Source organism: Quercus suber, unplaced genomic scaffold, assembly GCF_002906115.3.
Source record: "Quercus suber isolate HL8 unplaced genomic scaffold, Cork oak 2.0 scaffold_1316, whole genome shotgun sequence".
Taxonomy (NCBI): Eukaryota; Viridiplantae; Streptophyta; class Magnoliopsida; order Fagales; family Fagaceae; genus Quercus; species Quercus suber.
In genome coordinates, this window is record NW_027070705.1 from 1 (window position 1) to 24,602 (window position 24,602).

Genomic DNA, 24,602 nt, shown 5'->3' on the forward strand with positions numbered 1-24,602 from the left:
ATTCTGCTCAAAAGAAGAAAAAAAAAAAATATATATATATATATATATATATATATTATTTTTGTGTAAGCTCGTTAGTTAGAAAGATGATTTGAAGGTTGGGACCGGGCCCTTGGGTTTTTGAACTGACAAAAGAGGATGTCTATCCTTGTACATTTTTTTCGACTTCATTTTTGTAAAATATGGTGAAAAATGAACTAAATATGTCAAAAGGAAAATTAGTTGACAGTTATGTTTCTTGCATAATTTCAATTATGACCGTTAATATTGGAGAATACATTGTCCATAGGAAAGAATAAATCAAAGAAAAGGTATTTTGTCACCCCTAATAAAAATGATTTGAACTCTATTGAAAGTAAGAGATGAAAGGGAAGAGGGAAGGGTGGTAGTGACCAGTGAGAATAGTAAGAGAGAGTGACTAGTGTTTTGAAAGTTGTGTTTGTTTTGATGTAAAATATTTTTTGGAAATTATTTTCTCCATTTTAAGTGGTGGCTTGACAGTAAAAAAAGAATCCTCTAAGCCATAAATTATTTTTTGTCTCCCGTCCATAGCAGAACAACACAAGCACTCCCCCTCGTGAGACCTGTCATGACCATTTGATGTTTTAATTTAAAATTTGAAATTTATTGATATTTTATTGTGGATAAACACTCAAATTTATGTGATGCAATATTGGAATTTTGTTGTATATGTTTTTTCTTTTGGTTGTTGACATTGTAGCCCCACACACACACACAAAAAAAAGATCTTTTTTTGGGGGGCTAAAAGCCGAATTTCATTAACAGGAACAAACAACAAAATTTTTCATCCAAACTTCCCTGACACCTAAGGATGGAAGAAATATTACAGCAAAAAAGATTATTAACACCTAAGGAGCTTTTACCATAGCATAGGCTACATAATTCAACTCCCTCTTAACTAAACTAAAAGAACATATGGAAAATATATTCCTAAGTTCTAGGATATTACAAATAATATTATAAATATACCAGCAGCTCTCTACACCATTATTGTTGATGGCATCAATGCATATCTTGGAGTCTTCTTCCTAGTGGAAGAAGACTCCAAGATATGCATTGATATGGCCTTGGCCGAGAACGTGGGGTGATCCGAAAATTCTCAGAGAATTTCCTTTGAATCCTAGACTACAGCTAGCCATATCAGAGAATTTTCAGAATTTCTAGTCTAGGATTTAAAGGAAATTCTCTGATATGGCTAGCCGTAGTGCCCAAAAAATAGCAGAGGCCTCTGCTAATAAAGGATCACAAGGAAATATACTTTTTGGCCTAGGCCTTTAGTAATTCACCTATATCATTTCTTGCAACCACTACTAATGAGGTACATTTGACAGAAACAGCAGCAGCTACATTTAATTTGATCATGCCTGATGGAAGGCACTGCCATCGGTTAGCAATCTTTTGGTTCTGCTTCAAAGGCTATTGAAAAATACAAGTCAGTTCCCTGCTTATGTACTCCAAATTACTTGTTATTTTGTTGAGGTTAATTGCCTAGTCACTGGAGTGAAGTACATGTTTTCTTAAGTTCCAAATTGACTATAGTGTCAAAGCCATCTACAGATTGACTTGATGTGGGATGTCTCCTGAGCTTTGGGTGCCATTTGGTACTTGGGAAGGGTATTCTAGGATAGCTTAAGGGTATATCCACACTATTGATCAAATTGAGATCATTTTTGTAAAATTCTGTAAAACGGAACAAAGGGAGTGTTAAAATGTCTTCAATTTTCTCTATATTTTAGACATTGTCATTTATTCTCATTATATATTGTGCTCTCATCCTTACATGAAAGATGAATTCATATGGTTCGATTCGAGTAGAAATCTGATGGGAATAAGATAATCAAAGAGGTCTTTTTGGCCCAGGAAGGAAGAAGAACCGGTTTTGTAAGGTAAACAACAAGCTTTTCCATGAATTTTTTCTTATAAATAAAACTTTTAATGAAAAAGGAAAATAGGCTAACCCACAGGATGTGTGAAGTCCATTTCAAAGGATAAAAATCACAAAAATAGAGAAACTGAAAAATCAACAAAAGACGTCAACAAAAAATCAGCAAAATGTTACCATGCTTATGTAACTAGAATAGTTCAATTTCAAATTCATGATTTTTATAAAATTATCAATACATTTTCACTGTTTACAACATATTGCAAAAGAACTGCTCTTTGGTTTACCGAATGATTTGATGAAAAGGAAAGCACTCTATGTTGATTCAAAATCCCGTTGATATTTTGGTAAGATGCTTGTGTACGTAATTTATTTATTGGACATTTGCCTCACAAATCTGCATATAATATAAGTAAATAGTTGCTTTCATTATAAAATTCATGACCTTGCTCATAAAATTTATGACTAGTACTCTTCTCACTAAAAACCTGTTATTAAAAGAGTTAAGCAAACACATGATGGGGAATTCCCCTTCAAAACAGAGTAAGAGACTTCCCATGCACAAAATAAATCCCTATTACAAACATGGTTTTGTTGACAAAAGTCTCTCTAGCAAACTCATGGTTTTGAATGCACAATACCTTCCTCAAAGCTAATCAGACCTCCATGAATGCTCTATTTCTCGGCGACAAAAGACGGCGAACTGCACAACCTCAAGCTAATCTGCAGATAACAGCAATCAAACTTGATCCTCTCCGGCATTTGATACCCCATTCCACAAACATTAAGGGGTGTTATAAATCATGGACAAAATCCAACCCTCTAAATCACACCAATACTTCAAAGGAAACAACATGATAATGGTCTCATTATTTCTATTAGAGCTTGCATATAACAAGATTCTATGAAACCTTCTTATCCAGATTTTCATCAAGCAACACAAGGCTTTCCACAAAAGTAGTAGCTTTAGTTGGAGAATGTGGAACAATAAGCTCCTTCTCATTTAGAGTTACAGGGTCAATTATAGCAACAACAAAATGAATTCCCCCCTGTAATTCAGCATCATATTTAGTCTTGGCAGTCTTTACTATAACTTCACCATGCCTCGTGCAACCAATTATGGATTCAAAACCTCCCAACCGCAAAGTAAAATGTTTATTCCATGATTCACATACACCATACTCTTCCATCACCCAAACGCCGTAGCGTATTCCGGGGGCATAACAAAATTCTGATGAAATGAAGGCCAGATTCCCCTTGATCACAGCTAGAATTTCTGGGTGTATTTTCCCACCATAAGGGATTGCTATCTCTCCAAATTTCTCATTGTTGACATCAAATGACAAAATCTTTTTTCTACTAATTCCGAAATCCTCTTTAATACATGCCACCCAATGCAAAGCCCCACTAACAAATGTATCAGATGAATAAGATTCCATTAATCTTATTAAGTTCAATGAGATTCCAACCCTTCTCCATTCATCCGAACTTAACGTGTAAACCTCGGCCTGGAGCTCAGCATGTCTTTTCATGTAGGGTTCAGACGTAGAATATATCTTTATGACCTTGTAGTCATTGGTTTCAGACTGATAAGCAAATCCAGCAGAAACCCGTTGGTATTTGCTTAAGCAAGGCAAACTCTTGAACTTTCTAATGCTGGGATTCCACAAATACGTGGGGTTCCATGAAGAATCAGCGAGACACAATACGCCATTGCATGAACCTACTATATTGGAACACTCTATAGAGAAATCTGAGGAAATTCTGTACTCAGAAATCTTATTAAACTTGGGATCACAACCAACCATACAAACTGGGTTAGAAAGAGAAGAAGAATACGTGGCTTCCTTTGTGATAACATTAGGCATGTGTATGAGATAACCATGATCAGAAACGCTGTTGTTGTTGTTGTTGTTATTAAGGTGGGTGGAGATGAAATCAGAGGTGGTGATTGTGGAGTCCCATAACTTGCAGACGCATCTGAACCTTACTATTGATTTGATCGGTAGCTTTGGCAAGATGCTGATGCTGACGATGTCGTATGGGACGTGTTTCCTTTGCGACATGTTTCGGCGGAGGAGATAGAGCACAGAAGAGAGTTTAGGGCACGTCTGTACTCTTTCTTTTTTCTTTTTATAGTCGAAATTTCATTTTTATTTTTATTTTTTAATAATTTTGTTTATACTTATCTTTTTTTTTTTCTTGAAACTCTTTAAAATTAGGGGTGACACCGGCACTGGGGCAAGAGGATTATGGATGTTCTACTTTCGTCTTGCCCTCTTTTTTGAGATGGGAAAATTCTGCACAAGTAAAAGTGAGCTAGGCACATTAGCTTTGGTACAGATTGAAAACATTTTACTAATTAAATAGAAAGGGCAACGGTGAAAGTTTCAAGAGAGAAGGAAAATTTGTGTATCATCCATATTTGAAAAGGATTTTTTTTTTTTTTTTTTTACCACTTTTCTATGAAAAAAAAAAGTTTTTTTTAACCTCATTTAACAAAATTTTACAATATTTTTATAACAAACGATGTGTTTTTTTTTTTTTTTTAAAATAATTTGATAGTTACAATAGTGCTTGAACTCTGAACATTTCTGTTGAAATCATGATTATTCTAATTGAGCTACTAGGATCTTAGCAAAATAAACGAAGTCTCAAATCTCAATTCATCATAAGTCCAAAAATATAAAATAAGCTAAGATTACACTTGGACTCATCACAAATCAAAATAATATTGTTGTGAGATTTGGTTAGGATATGGTTGGCTCAATATATTTCGGGGCTAATGCGAAAACTATTAATTTGGAGCATTTTTATATTTAAATTTAAATAATAATAATAATAATAATATAATAATAATAATAATAATAATAATATTATTATTATTATTATTTTTATTATTATTATTATTATTATTATTATTATTAATTAAACATCTATTTTCCTGCATGTAAATTTTTTTTCTAGATCAAGTTTTTGATGTGATAAATTTATTTTTCCATATATTTTGTTTCAATTGGAGTAGAGGCAGAGCCAAGGGGGTCGAGGGGGGGGGGGGGGGNTTACCATATTATAATTTGAACATTTTATGAGTTTCAACCATAATAATAGAAATTCACATATATTACACTTAGTATTTATCTAACTACTAATAGTTTGATTCATAACTTGAGTTTTGGATTTAAAAAATTAAAAAATAGATCACTCATGTCTTATGTAAGAAATATCTCAATAGATAAATACAATATTATGAATAAGCTTTTTTTTAGAGTTTTTTTTTTTTTTTTGGGTATAATTACATTAAATATCACTTGTATTTAAATGAATAACTTTTAAATTTTTCAAATTGGTCTCAAATATTATATATTCACATAATGTGTGTAAATGCGTGTAGCATATATAAGTTCCCTCCCCCAACTCAAATCCTGGCTCCACCATTGAGTTGGAGTATATGTGACCTTCCTTCTTTTTTTGACTGAAAAGCTAGAGTATATGTGACCTTTTGAAGAGGTTTGTCTTTTAAACATCATGGGCAATAGGATTTTCTGTGTCGCACGGAACTTTTCTGCTTTGGATCTTTGGGCCTGTGCTTGTTTTCTTTTGATTTTGTCATAAATCCATAATGGCAACAATGCTTTACAATTTCGACCGTGTACGAGCGTAAATGGAAAGGTGAATATTGGCCCTGTATAAAATGAAGATATTTTAGAATAGCATCAATTGGATTTCATTGCATTATTCAAATCAACTAGTGCTTTTTTCTTTTCTTTTCTTTTTTCACTTTTAAGGAGGTGGTGTTGCAATAGCAGTTGGCTAAGCAATATGAGTGGTCCACCCCAAAGTATTTGGAACAATAAGAGGGATACAGCCCCGCTTTATAGTCATTCTAAAATGTATTAGAAACTTGTTAGTCAATCAAAAGTTTACTAAACTTTAACCGTACGATATATCATTCATTCTTAGAGGCATGTTTGATGGGAACAAAATAAAAAATTTAATATTCCTAACTCCTAATTCCTGAAGACAAGCCTTGTGTCTTTCTCCCAACATGAACAATAACTACAAGAATCTAGCTTCAGAATTACTACCAAGCATAAAACTGCACTAAAGGAAGTAAATAACTTGGTCACTCTTGCAAACCATTGATCAGTTCAGCTTCAAGGAAATTTCGAGTGCTTCCATGAAACAAGAAGCTAAATGTAACCCAGATCACAGAATCTACAGATCCTCACTTTCTAAATGGCACCCTGGCAAACCCAGCCCACAGAACATCAGATCCTCACTTTACAAATGGCACCCCTGAAGGAACACCTTGGGCATATTCGTCATAACTCGAACCAAAAAATTGCCTCAAGAAATACTCTTCATATGGAATCCGTTGCGCAAAGAAGCGCCAAACAACAATTGCAAATCCAATCATCGATATGGGATTACAAAGCATTATCTGAGTACCAACCGACCAAATGAAGAAACCACAATATGCAGGATGTCGGATAAATCTATAGATTCCATGAGTAATCAATCTGTGATTCTCCTCACGATTGGTCCTAATAAGATGTGTGAATGAATAACCAGCTGTAATAATTGCTGCTTTCCTTATTATTTCTCCAACTATAACCATCACAAGGCCCAAGTTACTAATCCACCAGTATTCCTTCATCCCAAGAAATAACACAATTTCAATTAAGTACTCCAGCAAAGAAAAGAACATTGCTGCAAGATAACTTGGGCTAATCAGAAGAGACTTAAGATTAACATTTGATTTCCCATGAACGGCGAGTGCTAAAATGTATTCAGAACTGTGAAAGAAAATTATCGAGAGGAACATCTGAGATAACTGTCTGCAAGCCGTGTAACTGAAGATTTCTGTCATTTTTGGTAAATAAATGAAGTCAATTTTTGTCTCAGATGCAATGTAGTGAGAACTATAGCATATAGCTCTCTCAATAAAGGACTAGGATGAATAATCAGGAACTTTTTGGTGTAAGCTTCAGACCTGAAAAAGATGCAGAGCAATACAACGTTAATATGGAAATCTGAACCTCCAAATCACCCCAAAGATGCTTCAAGAATGACATCTCCTGCCAAAAAGAACAATGATCATAACTAGAATTTAGAGACCTGTGTAAAAACTATAAGGACAAATTTTTCCAACTTCCAATGCCCCTAAAAAAGAAACATGGTATCTGCAAGTAAGCAGAATACTTTCAGGTAAATTGAATAGAGGTAGCTTACTTGTTGAGGCATCAAGTGGTATTAGGGGTCTCGCATATAACTACTGGAAAAAAAAAAAAAAAGAAAAAAAAAAGAGAGAGAATGGGATAGAATTGATATGAACCAATGGAGGAATTTCTCATAACCTCAGCAAAACCAAGAGAAGTCCTAGATTGTTTGAGTAAGAATAATGCAGAAAAAACTTCAGAAATACTGCAGGTAAAGGATTTGAAATAAATGAGACATTTGTGTAAAAGTTAGAGTTGAAAAATGGGAATAGCGGACATCAAGGAACCTAAAAGCAAATATTTCAGCTATCTTGGATCATCTATCAGAATGTTTCTCACTGAAGAGTAAAGTGAAGACATACTAGAAGACTGTTCCAGAAAAATCCCTGCCTAATAAAAAAACAATTTTGTAATCAACCATAGTTCATGGCACAATAGGATGAATCAGAAACAATTCCATATTATTGACACAGAAACAAAATTTAGAAACTGAAAAAGTAAAAACAGAAATAGATAGACATGAATAACAAAGGCTAGAAAAACAAGACAAGTTACTAACAAAGCAGTAGAATGGAGTAATGAAGAAGAATAACAACCTAATTGAGAAGAGCTAATTCAATCGCTGAAATGAGACTAGCACTAAATAATATTCTAGAGGATAAAGAGAGACTAGCATGATTAAAGAGTGGGTGTGAATTGTTAATTCATGATTCCCTAATTGAAAATATTGTTCCTTACAAAGCAACGCTAGATGTATGACTGCTCTTACTAAGTAATGGGTTAATGATTACATGTACACAATTAGAAGTTCATGTCTTTATTATCCATGCAAAACCTGTCCTAAATCAGATCAAGGAGAAACCATTCCTACATAGGAAAAAACTAAAAAATGCATGATTTAATTCAAGTGTTCATGTTTTCCATATGGCACATCCATTAACTACAAATATCACTAGTGAGAAGGCTAAAAAATTGAACTGTGTTCACTATAAATTTGGGGAAAACATAAATCGAACTGGTCATTCAGCCACTAAATATAATCTTAAAGGACCTTCATTAAATTTAAATGCCCATTGAAAGAATACGAAAGACATCATGGAACCCAAAGCATGGATAGCAATATTGGGAGGAAAAGGCCCAGATTCCAACCAAGAGAACCTCCTCATTGCACTACAAGAAATTCTGGTTTGAATAAAAAATAAAATAAAAAAGATCTATACAAATATTGACTCCATAAATAGCTCCAGTCAGTTTGGATTAGATTCATTCCACTCCCCATCACCACTCTCTGTGAGAAAATGGAACAGCATGAACATAGAGTCAAATTTTTATATTCCACAACTGTCACAAAAAAGCTATACTAAGGTCCATTTCAAACCCAGCTAACAAACCTTCAACTTGCCAAGGCAATATTATAAAAGTCGCCAATAAGAAACTACCCCATAGATAAGGGGGGGAAGTGCTTTTTCCTAATTGGACTTGTTGGTGAAGATGTAGGGAGTTACTTTTCTTTGTCACCCAATCTGTGACTAAAAAGGAATTATTAAAATATATCATTCACAGTCATCCATTGATTTTTTTTTTTTTTTTTTTTTTAAATTCTTGAAAGCTGAACCCTATCTATAGTTGTAGAATCTGACCTTCAGGATGACTATTGTTCTACGGTATCCATTATCCAATCAATTATTCCCACAAACAAATTGAAACTCAAAACTCAAGATGCATAATTTTCAGCCCTTCTGTTTGGCTCTTGACACTTACTCTATTCTCCTTAGGAAATCCTTTTCTTTCTTTTCTCTTTTTGGCCCTGTCCAAACAGTTTTGGAGCCTTTCAATTTGTACTACTCAGTCCTAGATCGTCTTGGCACCTCAAACACCATAGCATGAGCTATGAGCAGCTCCGAAAAATGAGACCTACTTAAAAAAATTTCCCAGTAATCTGATCATATGTGAAATCAGGTCCCTACAGATTCAAAACAGGCTCAGGAACCAGAATTGATCCTCTGTTCACCTCCTCAGAAGGTGAGGAAGCAAGTAGCAACCTAAAAAAGCCCTCCCTTTCCATAACATAGAAATTATCTCCACATCTTTATTCTAATACGGAGTAGCATTTTCAAGTACCCTTAGTAATCTTATCATCACTATTCCATACTGCCACAATATATCAATACATCATATCATTCATATCCCAAAAAACATGAAACAATGAATTTAGAAACTATAAGCCCAGTGACACAAATTTTCACAACTACTAAAGTGACATTTTGAAATTGATGACATGCTTTGTAAAAGTGATGTCAGTGGTGGAACCATTTGAAAGTGTGATGTTGCACTATTCACAACTTGACACCTTAGCGAGGTGTGAAAAAAAAAATTATGAAAAATGTTGTGAACCATTTTAGAAACCCAAACAACAGAAAATCTCAACAGACCATTCCAATCCCATTTCTTTTTTTCCTAACAGGGAAAAATAGTATGAGAATAGAACCAACTTCTATGAGTAACCCATGTCATTGAAAATACAGGAAAAATAAAAATAGAACATAATTTGATTATTCTCTTCAAACAGCACAAACACAATGCACGAATCACAACCCAGAATCCTACCAAATGAACCAAATCACATAACAAATAATGTACTCATAAGCATAAAAATAAGGAATTCACTTTCTGTGGTTTCTCAGCACCACAAAAAAAAAATATTATCATACCCAACAATTTTTCTCATTTCTCTTTGCAATAGCACACTAAATAAATCATGACCCAACAGTCTAATCAAACATATCAAATCTAAAACTTTATATAGAATTCATAATATGAAGATTTGAGTGAGAGATTACCTGAGTATTGATAGTTCACTTTACTTAGACTTCACAGTCCCAAATACTTTTTTTCTGTTTCAGTTTCCTCACTCGAAGGTGGTCGTCAAAAGTTGAGCTTGGTCGGCTTTTCTTACAAACTTGTCAGCTTTGCAATTTGGTCATGTTCCAATAGGGGGCTAGAGCTAGACTATGCTTGAGGCTATATATATATATATATATATATTGGGTTTTTATAGTAGAAACTAGAAAAAACAACCACCTATTTGATTTTGGGGGTACTTGCACTTTGTTCTCCCAAACTATAAACAGGTTGATCTCTCTGTCTTCGTCCGTGAAGGGTGGTGGTTTTGAGAGGAAAAGAAGAGGTGGGTTTGAACGGCGGAGTGGCGGAGATGCGGTGGAGGAGGAGCGACGGAGACTGGGTGGGCCGGCGGTGGAGACGGGAGGGTTTAGGGAGTGAGAACAGCTAGGATCGATGGAGAGAGAAAGAGAGAAAACACAATAGAATATGGACCTTTTGGGTGGGTTTAATGGTGGGTTGGAGACCATTGGGCTCCATATTACTTTGGACCCAATTTTTTTTTTTTTTTTGACATTTAAAAAAAAAAAATCTAGATACAAATTCAATAGAATTTTAATTTATGGATCTGCTGTATTATGATTTTTCTTTAAAAGCTCAAATCTACAAAAATACGTTGTCATTTGAGCTAACTGGAGTTTAGAGCTTATAGACCCAAACTTTGACCTTTTTGATAAACTTCTAACTTTTCTTTTTTTTTAATGGTTTGCCTGGAATTATTTATACATAATGAGCTATACTACCAGCGCCATAATAGGTTGAAGTGTTACTCGGTCTCCCTCCTCTATTCATATTGTTTTCATTAAAAAAAAAAAAGTTGAAGTGTTAAGTATGTAATTTTTGTGGTGATTTGTTAAGTATGTAATGTTTAGGGAAACATTCTATGCATTTTTAAGAAGGAAAACATTTTCTATTCTATTTAGCTTATTTTTGATTGACCATAGAAAATATCTTCCATCTATTTGCATTTTTTCATCGTACCAAACATTAGAAAAAGTGAAAAATGTTTTATGTCAAAATAAACTATGTGAAGATGAGATTTGTATAATACATACAATTTTATGGGGTGTAAGTACCATCCCACATATCAGGAAATACAAAAATGTTTTTATGTGAAAACAAAGTGTAAATGAGATTTTGTGAAATGCATAGAATTTTTAGGGGTACAAGTATTTTTTTTTCTTTTTTTGGGGTAAAAATTAGATTCATTCAATAAAACTAAGGAACAGGAGATGTCTCAAGCAATACCTATTAAGATACATCTCATTGAGGTCATCCTCATATAAAATAGTTAAGTTTAAAAGTGGATTGTTATACAAAATAAAATTCAAAACTGGGATCACGTGAACTTGGATTAATTTTACAAATGTTATATATATATATATATATATATATATAATAAAAAAAAAGGAATTACGTGAACTTTGATTAAAAAAAAATCCCTTAATAAAAAAGAGAAATGTTATGTCTATAATATTTTCACAACAAATCTTAAATAATAGGTTGTTATGGATGAGCAAATAAGTTGATTAGTTCTCATCTCAATTAAATGGTACATACATCGGTTAGCTTCACAAAAGCAATGTTTATTATGAATCTAACGAAATTGGGAAACCAGCTGCCTGCAATCATCTAGAATAAGCGACACAATGTTATTCTCACATAAGAAAGAGTTACCTAAAACATCAACAATAGATCTAGCATCTAACTATACTTCTATAGCAGTAAAGTTACCTCCCCCACCCACCATCTAGCTATCACCTTTGCGCATAATAGAGGAAATTCATAACTCCATAACCTTCTAGAAAGCTCACTGCTTTATGAAGCACAAAATGATGAGTTTTAGTCTGGCTCACGATCTGAGCGCTATATGAGCCCGGGAGAACTTGTAACAAACAAGTGGAGGTAGACAGGGAAGGCTTCAATGTTCGTCCAGTGATCAGAGAGGGTTACAGTGATGATCAAATGTTCTGGCTTCTGGTTGACGTTAGGTCCCTAGGGATTTTTTAGTTACTACTTTTCTGAGAGTTTATAGAGGGTATTGAGTCCATTGACTTTCGATTTTCTCCACTATAAAGATATGCAAAATAAGAAGAAGGCTAAGAGGAAGCAATTCAGGGTAAGATTAAATTTATAATTTAAAAAAAAAAAAAGAGGAGGTAAAGTAGAGTAGAGATTCTCAAAATTGATCCATTACAGCTTTGATGGGTTAAATTTCGCTAAGATGAGACTAACCAAAAAAAAAAAAAGGAAATAATTCTTTGCTTTTTAATAATTTGACAGTTGAGAGTTGGGATTTAGACTCAACACAACTCCGTTGAAAACACAATAAACATCAGTAAGTGCCAGTTGAGCTACAAGATATTCCCTTAATCAACAGCCAGCCTCAACTTTAATAAAACGTTAGACACGAACTGTATGCCTCCATTTTCAACATTTCATTGTATTTTCATATTTTGACAAGTTTTGATAACAATCATTCATTAGCAGAATTTGTATATCTTTTTTTCTTTTCCTTTTGCAATTTTCAGTAAGCAGTTTTAGCCTTGGTGATAGAAAGAAGGGATGCTTTCTTCTGATCCTCTTGTCTTCCTCGAGGCAATCTAGCTCAAATAAATCAACAAATGGCCACATAGCAGTGTACCATTACAAGCCCTACTCGCTTCAATGGCAATGGGCTTCTCGAAAGGCAGCAACTAGAACTTTGAACATCATATGTTGATCTAAGATGTATAAGAGTTTCCAATGTGGCGAAGGGACTTCACTAAAAATCTGAACTCCCCCATAACTGCCATCCTCCATCTTCAATCCTTACAGTAAGATGAGGAGACGACAAGTATGCTCTTTGACAAGCTTTATCGGAAGAAGCAAAACTACAGAGAACTGTTTGTTAAGCCTCAAAGTTCAACTTCATGAAGATCATCCCTAGAACTATTACGACTCGATGGAAACTGCACTGATAAAGGGTCACCAGGCCTGTACAAAGATGGAGATACACCAAGGACTTCTCCTAGAGGCTTTACTTCATTCATCATTGAAGGATTCCATCCATCACTAAGGTTTCCACTCCATGATGCTGTACGTCGTGAGGTAGGGGGAACTAAGCTAGTTCCATGTGCCATCGGCCCCGTTTTCCTTTGTACAATATTATCCATGCTAGGAAACCGCTGCAGACTCATTGATGGTGATGTTGATTTTTGTGTGGAAGAGATAGAATCCTCCTTAAATGAAGCAGGTGGATTGGCATTGTTCAGAGTAGCCTCTTGCATGCTTTCTCCAGGTGTCTGAACTGTCTCCACAACAGAAGCTACTGGAGTAGGGATGAAAAATTTAGGATTGGAACCACCCCCAGGTTTAGCAGCTGGAATAGAAGGTGTCTGGAACAAATTTGACGGGGTCCCACCACCCTTATTGAATGTGTCAACATACCTGAAGAAATTAACGTAAGTTTTACATATATAATCAGGAATGGTTGTGAAAAAATGCAAATCAAATGGACTTCCCGGTGGCCACCCTATAACAACACTGAAACACACGCGCACACACACACACAAACAGAGAGAGAGAGAGAGAGAGAGAGAGCAGAGTGCAGAGAAGTTTTCCAAAGCCTATACCTTGAGCGAACACCCATCCGTCCACGTGCAGAGAACTGGTTTGAACTAGGTGGAATAGGTGGGATCCCTGAACTTCGTTCAGAAGAGATCGGGCTTTTGGTTTCAAGCCCCAAATCCAAGGGAAATCCTCCGGTTTTTGGTGCATCTTTCGCGTTGTAATCTGGCATTCCATTCTGAAAAGCTGCAGTTGTTGGTGGAGGTGGTAGCGCGGCCTCCTCAGGTGGAGGAGGTTCAGCACCTTCTTCAACCCATCTCTTAAGCTTTTCATCATAATAGAATCTATTCTTCTCACCCAATTTAGCCTTCAGAAGAATATTGGGAAGAGTAAGTTCTCAGGGTGGTGCAAGAAAATGATCTTAAAGGGGGAAGTTACTTCATATACCTGACGGTCTGGTCTGGATCTCAAGACCAATCCCACAGTCTTTTGGAATAGCTGTGAGCCAAAACGACCAAAACGAGATGACCCACCTGATACTGATGCCTTTTCTTGCGTATCAGAAGAGTTTGTTCCCTTGGATGAATCAACCTGATTGAAAAAAAAAAAACAAAACTGACGTAAGAAGATTATCCCTACCCCTCATCTCTCATTTAAATCTAGGTTCACATTACATCCAACAGAGCCTCCTAATAATTGTGTTTACTAGTTACTAATTCAATAATTCTTTACCCATGCCACAACGCCTAAGCTTCACCTCACAATAGGATAGTAATTCACAACCCTCCTCCTTAAGCATAACACTCTTCATTATTCACATACAATATCTCTACATACGCTATCCCTATTTTCATAAATGTGTTTACAACGGTAAAAAATTATAATAAGCAATTAGTAGGGATGGTGATGAGTGCTGCCCTCTGCTTTAAAGAGTGGGATGGAAAGGCAATAACCATAATCAGGATGCATATGGAAATTGGTTAAGAACTCTAATCATCTCAGTTATGGAACAGGGATGTTTTGTCCACCCCAGCCATTCCCATACATAATTTTATATATCTTTAATATACCATAAGTAAGGCAAGACAACTGTATGAGCTTTGTGCGTATGCATAAGTGACATTCACGCACCTTTCTTTAATTCAGTAAACCCGTACAGTGCCACCCTACTAAATTAGGATAAGAATCCTCTAAGAAGAGTTCAAAGGGTAAATCCACTGCGGACTTCCTAAAATCCAATACAACCAATGCAAAATGAGTGTATTGAATTTCACCACTTCATTAGCAATTAAACAAAGAAAAAAATGCAAATCGCACCCTCTAAGTTTGAACAAAATTCATTTCAATTCTCTAACTTTAATTTCATTCAATTGAGTTCTCTAAGTATAGCATTTCCATCAAATTTTGTTAAATGTTGTGGTTAAAGTGTCCAAATTTTTATTTTTTTTTTTTATTTTTTTTTTTCTTCAAAAATTTTAAATTAAAAAAAAAATCAATTAATTATTGAAAACATTTTCCAGAAATTTAAAATAATTAAATTAAATTAATAACAAAAGTTGACGGAGAGGTCTAAATTGAATAAACTTGAAACTTATAGATTTCAATTAAACGAAAGTAAAGTTAGAGAGCTGAAATGAATTGTGGTCAAACTTAAAGGGTGCACTTTGCACTTTTGCCTTAAACAATGACTAGTACTATTTTGACATGCATATAATTTTTAATGATGTGACAAAATTCAATCGTCTCATTTCACAATGGATGGATGGGATATCAAGAACTCCATGGTAGAGATAACCTGGGTAGAGTTAGCCCAGGAACTTTAAATTATCTTAATCAACCAAATTATAACTCAATTTTTTAAAAAAATTTTGTAAGCAATGTAAAGAAGAAATGTCGTCCCTAGAAACAAAGCAATGGACAAAAAACAGAACACCAGCCAGCAAAAATATAAATTTCTACCTTCTTAGGAGCACTACCAAAGATTGGCTCTGAGACACTTCTATTAGGCATTTTGTTCTCAGCAGCCCGTTCATTTATGGTTTCCACTGAAGCTGATGGCATTAATGAAGGCATTGCCATTGTTAATTGACTGTTCGATACTTTAAGGCCTCCTGGTTGAGAAGCATATTCATTATGTTGAGCACCGCCATGTGATGTTGATGGTACAGGTGGAGGTAGGCCTCCAACAACACGATGAGCGGTACTGTCAATGAAGGTAAGCAATTTACCAACCAGTTTGGTTGGAGCCAAATTTGATCCGTAACCACCCTGTACATGATATATCTTCACATATAAGAAATCAAACCTCTAGCTTCATTGATGAAAAGAATAAATGTTCGAGAGAAACCTGCTGGTGGGTTCTAATCCGCTCCTCAAGAGACAACACAAATTGTCTCCATATGTCCACTTCTGGTGCTCTACCAGTCTTGAGAAACTTCAAAATTGCATGGCAGTACCTAAGCCAATATATTGTGTGAAAAGACCAAAGGCCATTTTGCAGAAAACATAATTAACTTATTCATTTTTATGACAAAGTAAATTACCATACTTCAATATAAAGCAATTATTCTTACTTCAAAGCATCTGCAACTTTTCCAACTTCAGCCAGCATGTGGGCATATATAAGCTTATATGGCTGAAAAGGTAGGAGGAGAAACTGAGAATTCCCAAGCACCTTTGAGTACTCATGTAATTCTGTCCTCTGCCCATAATTCATAAAGCTTGTTCATTTACATTATTCAGAAAAATAGTTGAGAGGAAAATAAAGGAGTGCAAATGTATTTCCAAATAACTTGGTAACAATGGTCACGATCCACAACATAATCCATGAGCTACCAAAAATGCTGCTTCTTGAACAGACTGAAATTCAAACTTTACAAGCTAAATACAAGCTGCCAATAAGAATCAAAATCACACATTCTAGATAATAAAATACTGCATCAGCTTTGAAAAATCCTAGTTTAGAATTGATATATGAGACAAAGGGTAATCTAGAACACCTGTATAGCCTCAGGGCTGGCAAATGTTCGTGGAAATTTCAAATGATCTGCACCAATAAGACAGAGTCTTGCAGCATCCGAATATGGTTCAATGCTGGCTTCTGCAACTAAATAACATATGTGTGCAGCGGTAGTCTGTACAATTACATCAGAGTCAGGGAGAGAGCAGAGAAAAACATAGATGTTCCAGAGAAAAAACAAACAAAAAGAGACTCAATATAAATGAAAGCACATGTTATGTACCTCCCCATGCTCCTTCCATAGGCAATCTCCTAGATGAATGATGACAAGCTCATCATCTTTTGTTCTATTTGCAGTTATGACAGCTAAATTCTCTTCCCATTCCTCTAACATGCAGTTAGCCCCACTCTGTAGTACACAATATAAGATCATTAAACTAGCTGAAGCTGTTTCAAAAAAACAAATAAGTAAATCAAAATTATAAACCCAAAAAAAAAAAAAAAAAAACCTAGCTGAAGCAAAATTATTTTGAAGAACTAGAAAGCTATAAATCAACTAATAGACATGTTCAAGGGTTCTTATTTTCATCATATTTTTAGGGCTGGGAAAAATATTAGAAAAAATTAAATAAATTTGAGTATTACATGTTATCGGCACTACTTGTAGCTAAGGACTAGGATCTCATACATTTAATATGCATTTGATGCAAAGCAATTCGATTTTGTTTCCCCAAGCTTCACAATGTATTGATTTGACATACATAGTTCAATTTAAATCCAGATTGAGCTTACTTCATGCCTTATTTCCATGGATAAAAAACATATGTCACAGAGGAAGCTAGAGTTCCCACACTTAACATTCAAAATCCTCCCCCAACAATACCATAACTTTCTATTTGTACACCTCAATGCTAAGAATAGATGAGAGATTCAAAACAATAGATCTAAAGGTCTCACATCCATTAGAACCCTGTACATTGTTTTCTCCCACTACCCAAAACTTCAGCTTCAATTCTGCTCACCATATAGACATTATTATGTTCAAAAAGTTTTTTTTTTTTTTTGGGATAGTATTAGTGCTCATATTATCACATCACAACCTACCATGCTATATCAATAAGAATATTGGCCATGGGGTAATCTGCTAATTTTTCCCCTCATTGCATGGTGCTTTCTTGTTAAAATGGTCTCACCTTTTCTAATTGTTGCTGAACTTGTGTGCATTTAGTACCATGAGCATGTATATGGATGTTCTCATACATTTTAATTTTACCTAAAAACCTACCTAAAAATGGTTACAACTATCATGATTACAAAGGTACTGTTTTCCCTTAACCAATTAGGATACATCATTTGATTTTCTATGAGAATATGGTGTTTTGAAAAATAGGCCCCGTTTGGTATAGTAGTTTAACAACATTTTTTTAGTTTTTAAACAATATTACATGCATTTTCACACACTTTTCACCCACACGTATTTTCAAAAAATACAAACAATGTTACTAGAACAATATCACCAAACAGGTATTTCACCAGAAACAGCTTCTAGACTTAAGTTTGGTAGCACATTTTTACATTGTTTTATGTTTCTATGAATTTTAAAATAGAACATTTTTTACCAAAAAAAAAAAAAAAAACAAAAAAAAAAGGCCCAAAGTTTTCCAATTGATTGCATGAAGCCTATAAAACCTTATTCTCCCTGTTTTAGATTTTTCATCTTTTTAAAATAATTTGTTAATTAGCTCTAAATCAAATGGCACTTCCTTCTTCCATGAGAACAGATACAGTGAGGTTGTGGGTTCAAAACTCAGTAACAAGATTGTACCTAGTGCACAAGGCTCCTGTTTTGCAAGGCCTAGTAGAGGTTGTTGGTAGATAGCTTTAACCTCAATTTTTGGAGAAGCTAATTCTCGGATTCAAACTTGTGACACTTTCCTTGAACAAATGGCACTTGCCATTATACTAGGGTTCAAAGCTCACTGGAAATTCAAAATATTTTAGGGTGTGTGTGTGTGTGTGTGTGTGAGAGAGAGAGAGAGAGAGAGAGAGGGGTTTAATGGATTATGTCCTTAAATTTTGCTTTATAAACCCAAAGTATCTTTCACTTTATGATCTTGAAAACATATGCATTCAAGGAACAATTCCCTATTCACTATATCAAGCTTCGACCTACTCCTCCACACCCCCAATAAATACATAAAACTTTTTTGAAAAAAAAAAAAATCAGATCATAAGCATCAGAATAGTATCAGCTTATAGGAAACAGGAAACTAGCAGGCAGGATCAGGAATGAGACCTAAGTATTTCACTTCTAAAGAAAGGTTTCATGACAAAAAACACATTCAGCAAAAATATCAAAGAAACCAAAAAATAGCAAGCCCAAGTATTTCTTGTCTGTAGCAACATTTTCATGACAAAAAACACATTCAGAAAAAAACAAAGGCAAATAAATTCATCAAGAACAAAAAACATAAAACCTTTTCAGCACAAGTCATTGAGTTAATATATCACCTTGACAGGCTGTTGAAAAAAATCTGCAGAACCAGGTAAGGTGCTACTAGTAGTGGCACTAGAAAACACTTCTGCAGGCTGCCCAGCAATAAGCAGGCATAAAGTCCGCAATGGTGATCCAGCTATGAATTGGTTAAGTGCCATTTGCTTCACAGTATCAACATAAAACTGCCAGCATTTCAAAATGAAAGAAGACATTATCAGCATCAACTATATGTACACTTCTGGTAAGGATTTTTAATATGCAGGGAAGACGTGTGAAGAAAGCTAAAATCTGATGGCAAGAACCTGATCCCCAAGTTGAGATGCAAGAACAAGTGCTGGTCCCCACAGTTGACCTCCCTGTGCACATTGCAAAGCCTCTTTCTTCCTACCAGAGACAAGAAGACTCTGTACCTCAAGTGCGGTAGCCTTGAACAGATCAATTAGTAATGTTAGTTTTAAGGGTCATGTTAACGGATGCTCTTAGAGAAATTGTTAATAAACCATAATTAAAATGTTTTGACACCACTTTCATAGGAAATATAAAAAGTTGTCAACAACATTTATTGTATCATTCTCCCAATAAAATGTTTCTACAAATAGTTCCTAAAGAGCATTGGTTAACATTTCCCTAGTTTTAAATGGCATTAAAATATTCAATGTCGCAAAAGGCATTAACTATATAAAACTGGGAGAAAAAAAAAATATGGATACCTGAGTTTGTGCTTCAGAAGGCAAGCTCTGCAAGCAGTGTGCAAGTGCACCATACGCACTCTTTCTTTTGGAAGTTGTAAAGAGCTTAGCAATAGCTGACTCAGGACAATCATTTTCCTAATTAAATTTAAAAAGCCAGGAAAGATCAATGGCCAGTAATCAAACTCATGAGGAAAAAATTTGAATTGATGTCTTTCGGAGAAAATTTATGGGCTTCACACTTACATTTTACGATACATGTTAAGAAATTAAGATTAGAAATATGTTTTATTTTAAAAGTAACCTGTAGCATACAAAACACATACAATTTAAATGAAGTGTTCAATGAAATACTAACTAGCCAAACACTTCAAAGCATTCAAAACAATAATAAATACAAGTACACTCGTTGATATTTATTTAAATATAAACAGCAGGTAATGGGTGAATAAAAAATTTTGTGATAGGATATTTCATTGTCCCACGAAATTTGAACAGTCTCTCCTTAGTTTAATAAAAAAATACATCATCTTTAATGAGGCCAGCAAAAACTCCATCACCATAATTTATGGGAGGGGCTTAATTTTAATAATCCTTGAAAATCTATTGCACTATACTTTCCTAAAGATGGCTGCCACTCTTGAAGTGTTCCATTCATAATGGAAGGTTTTTTTTTTTTTTCTCCTCTCTCTCGATCAGACATTGTGTATAAATAGAACTATTAGGAACAATTAATTTCCGATCTTACCTTAAAGGCTTGGTCAGTGCCAAAAGGTGATCGAAGTTTTCCATAATACTGACATGATATTTTCAGCAAAGAAAAAAGCAACCTAAGATCTTCACTTTTCCTATAATCCACGATCGGAGATTCACAGGTAGCAATCTTTTCATCTATCCATTTGTATAACTCCTTACTTCCAACACTCCCACCAACCAAGGGACCAGGAAAAGATTGTTGGCACAATGCATAAAAATAATCACAAGCACCCAATCCAAAGCTTGAAGAATCATTTTTGTCCATGACAACTTCCATCAAGTTAAGAACATTAAGCACACCTCCTACAGAGTCCTTCACATGAAAAAACACCAACACTGATTATAGGCAGTAGCAACACTAACAATAAGTGTTAAATAATTTTGTAGCAAGAAAAGAAAAGTAAAATTAGACAATGAAATCAGAAGAAAATAAGATCTAACCTGGCTTTCATATGAGTTTCTGAGAGAAGAACTATTATCTTTCATGACTATAAGTTTCCCACCAAAACCAAAAGTGACTAGAGCATGTGGAGGCCGTCCTGCAGATGACCTCCCCTCACTCGGCGCATAAGAGAACTGCGTTCCACTCTGTGGCAGCTGTTGTGAAAAATTCACTGGTTTCTGATTACCCAAGTGAGCAGGTGAGAAATGCATGTGTTGATTTAGGTCCTTGGCCTGATTTTGGTGCTGATAAAAATTTTCATCAGGAATAAAGCTTTGAAACTCAGCAACCCTACGGCCGCCATCAACACTTTTATTTGGCTGTTCATACTGAGCAAGTGATCCATGTGGAATGAATCCCGACTGTTGATCCACAGAATCAGTTAAATGACCAGTGGAACTGTAATGGTTCCCTAATTTCTGGTTTTCAGTAAACCCGATTGTGTCGCTCTTTGCAACATGTTGAGTATGCCACATATTCACAGTTTGGTTATTGTAATTGCTCGAGGATCCATCCCAGTTTGCAACATGTTCTTGACTAACTAGACTTTGTGACTGATGATTCTCCACATTCTGATTTTGATATTGCTGATTATAATCTACACTTGCTAACTGATTTGAAGCTGGAGTGTATGTTTCCAATAATTTCCATTCTTTAGTGATGCTGTCATAGTACCAATCAGGATAATTGGGATCAAATACCATATGAGCTGGGTATTGCATATTTCCTTGGGAAATCTGATTCCAATGAGAGACACTGCCAGTTGTACATCCGTCATCCACAGTTCCAACAGACTGAGACTGAGCCTGAGCTGTTTGCTGCTGATAATAACCACCTACTGTGTGGTCTGAAAGAACTGCATTTGCATGATCATTTGCATTCACATTAATATCAGCACTTGAACTTGCATTTGCATCATAACCCTCCAACTGATACCATTGCCCAGTGTTTGTGTCATACTTCCACCCCGGATAAAGATTTTCCCAATTCTGACTACTACTCAAATCCTGACCATCTATATTCTGCCCTGTAACTGCCCCATAGTATTGACCTTCTTGATGTTGCCCATAATTGGATGCCCCCAAATCAGCAACTGGATTTTCTGAAAAACCATCCACAAAATTAGACTCTGTCCCCAACTTGCCCATATTCGTCACATTCTCAAATGGGTCTTGCGAGTTATCTTTCAATTCACTAAAGAATTCCGAGTACGTCCCAAATTCACCGCCATTATCATCCCCCTCCGACCCAAATGAACTCCACTGAACAATTTTCACACCCGTTCCCACAGACACGCTACTCTCACCCACTGAACTATGCAATGCACCTTCCTCCCCTTTCCCCACTTCACTACCCTCATTTGTTTCATTGGGTATCACTACTGAAGGAACGCTCTCTTCCCCAACCACACTATTAGACTCATCAGTATTACCGGGTACCAACAAATTGCTCACTTCACCAACCACATTTTCCTCATTGGCATCCAATGATGCAGCAGACACAACCAAATCTTCATGGCCCATTTCATCATTGACCCCAAGACCATCATTGCCACCGGAGTCAACTCCGGCAGCACCCACTTCGCTAATTCTTAGATTAGAAACCGCTTTTGCCTCATCTAAAGCATCAATCTTTACAACACTAGGCCCAGATCCAGTAAATTCAATCTCGTCATTAACAAGTTTATCAAAAAAATCCTCATCCGTCTGATCCTCCACCTCAAATGGAGGAGAAGAAGCCATCTATTTTCTATATATATTTATACAACACCGCCCCTAAGCCTCAAACAAAAAACCCCAACAACAGAATCAACTCCAATCAATCCTACTACTCACAATTCCTACACAAAACACAAACGCATTGACAAATTTGAGCTATGAATTTCTGGGCAATCCAAATTTGTCACAAAATAAATAAGCAAATTACCATTGACCCATCTGAAACAAACCCAAAATACGAAAGATCTAGGGGTTTATAGTTTATACAATCTGTAAAAAAAAACTCTATTTTGACTTTGGTTTTGGCATGGAAAATTTTCAGCCAAAACCCACAAAGAAAACTACTTGCAAATTGCAATTAAAGCATGTGATTGAGTGACAAAACTATAAATGATGAGAGAATGAGAATCGCTTACCTGTCAGATTAAAGGGTACAGAGAGAAACACAGAGAAAGGGGCAATTGAGACAAACCATGGATTTGGCATAGCAATAGCAGTAGTGGGAAAATGAGAAAACAAGGGAAAACACCGCACCCACCAAAATGTTTATAAATTTTGGTTTTATTTATTTATTTATTTATTTATTTAATATGTGAAGTACTACTATATATTATATAATATATAATATATGTTGGTCCACGTGGCACTGGTGTATGAGTTTTTTAGGTGCACGTGATCATGGGTCTTGTAGTGGAAAAATGATGGGTAGGTACGTTGATTTATAGATTTTACTTGGTTGAATTTTCCTTTGTTTCATTCAAGATATAATTTAGATATAATTGGCATTATATTAGATTACTCTATAAATTAAATTTAATCTAATTATATCCTTGAGCGGGCACTTGTGTGGTGCGGCGTGACGTTAGTCCAAAAATTCCAAGTTAAATTTATTACATTATCGATACATGAAATTTCTGAAAATTTTATGAATATAATAAGTTAAACAGTCTTGTCAAAAGTTAGGATGCCACTTTGTTATATATATATATATATATATAATTAATAAATAATCTATTATAGATAAAATTCTTTTTTTTTTTTCTTTTTTTTGATAATGTGTTTAAATTTAATTAAAAAATTCGAGGTAGTACACCTTAGAAACTATACCTATCCTTTCATTTATTATACTCGCCAAAAATAAACATTCCAAATTCTTGACTTTTTTCACAAATTTTATCTTAAATCTTCACACATTGTTAGATTATGATTATGACTGGTTGCTTGTCATTTTAAATCTTTAATCTTCATATAAACATTCTAAGATTGCGATTGGTTGCCTATTACTTTTACATTAATTTATTATATTTTTCCATCACTCTAGTCAACGACATCAAATAGTTGTGAAATTCGGTGTGGAATAAGCTATGGTTCTAGAATTTGTCCTAGTTGTATGGAATCCTAAATCTTAAAAAAAAAGATTAAAAAAAAAAAGATTTTAGTTTGAATATCTTTACTATAATTGCCATAAACTATAACCAATTCAAGACAATTAAGCTATATATACATCGTTAGTCATTACTATATATAGAAACTAAAGATCTTTGTGATGAACTGATGATGGTTAGTTTTAAATCTTTTGAAAGGAAGATGGGGATAGTGAGGGCATCAATGAGTGATGGTAGATTGGTGACTGGCAGTACACCATGGTATTCATGCAAATGTATTGTAAGATCCAGTTGTGGTTTTGACCTTAATACTTAGCAAAAAAAAAAAAAAAAAAAAGCTTTTTATATAATGTCTTGCCAAATAAATTCAGGTCACCCTCTCCAATTGTTCTGCCAACAATAGATAATGATACTCCAATCCCAATGACATTTTGTATTAATCACTTGTCGTTTTTACGTAAGGTTGAAATCCACAATTAGGTTAATACAACATTACGCATAGAATGGGTTTTAATGTATTTTTTGTGTTCCTTCATATACTCTTAAGAATAATTTCTCAATCTACTTATTTTTAACTAAAT

General features: G+C 34.8%; 3 protein-coding genes across 4 annotated transcripts; all 3 read right to left on the minus strand.

The window, feature by feature from the left end:
* Window positions 1-2,396: 2,396 nt before the first annotated feature.
* LOC111999646 (F-box/kelch-repeat protein At3g06240-like) lies at window positions 2,397-4,050 on the minus strand. Its single transcript, XM_024031776.2, has one exon. The coding sequence runs from the start codon at window positions 3,967-3,969 to the stop codon at window positions 2,806-2,808; it is 1,164 nt and encodes a 387-aa protein (XP_023887544.1). The 5' UTR covers window positions 3,970-4,050; the 3' UTR covers window positions 2,397-2,805.
* A 1,773-nt stretch (window positions 4,051-5,823) lies between these two features.
* Window positions 5,824-10,475, minus strand: LOC112034059 (protein-S-isoprenylcysteine O-methyltransferase A). 2 transcript variants are annotated; one of them, XM_024066843.2, is made up of 3 exons: window positions 9,966-10,475; window positions 6,900-6,984; window positions 5,824-6,769 (listed from the first exon to the last, which is right to left on the minus strand). In XM_024066843.2, exons 2-3 carry the CDS (start codon window positions 6,979-6,981, stop codon window positions 6,183-6,185), a joined length of 669 nt encoding a protein of 222 aa, XP_023922611.2. In that variant the 5' UTR covers window positions 6,982-6,984; window positions 9,966-10,475; the 3' UTR covers window positions 5,824-6,182. The 2 variants fall into 2 exon arrangements, with proteins under 2 accessions (XP_023922611.2, XP_023922612.2); XM_024066844.2 differs by lacking the exon at window positions 6,900-6,984 and having other exon boundaries at window positions 5,824-6,899; window positions 9,966-10,474.
* A 1,789-nt stretch (window positions 10,476-12,264) lies between these two features.
* On the minus strand, window positions 12,265-23,181 carry LOC111999645 (protein transport protein SEC16B homolog). Its single transcript, XM_024031774.2, has 14 exons — window positions 23,053-23,181; window positions 20,918-22,758; window positions 20,469-20,789; window positions 19,742-19,858; window positions 19,334-19,456; window positions 19,046-19,213; window positions 16,818-16,943; window positions 16,575-16,709; window positions 16,149-16,276; window positions 15,923-16,031; window positions 15,535-15,843; window positions 14,023-14,166; window positions 13,641-13,942; window positions 12,265-13,455 (listed from the first exon to the last, which is right to left on the minus strand). Exons 2-14 carry the CDS (start codon window positions 22,658-22,660, stop codon window positions 12,924-12,926), a joined length of 4,257 nt encoding a protein of 1,418 aa, XP_023887542.2. The 5' UTR covers window positions 22,661-22,758; window positions 23,053-23,181; the 3' UTR covers window positions 12,265-12,923.
* Window positions 23,182-24,602: the final 1,421 nt, after the last annotated feature.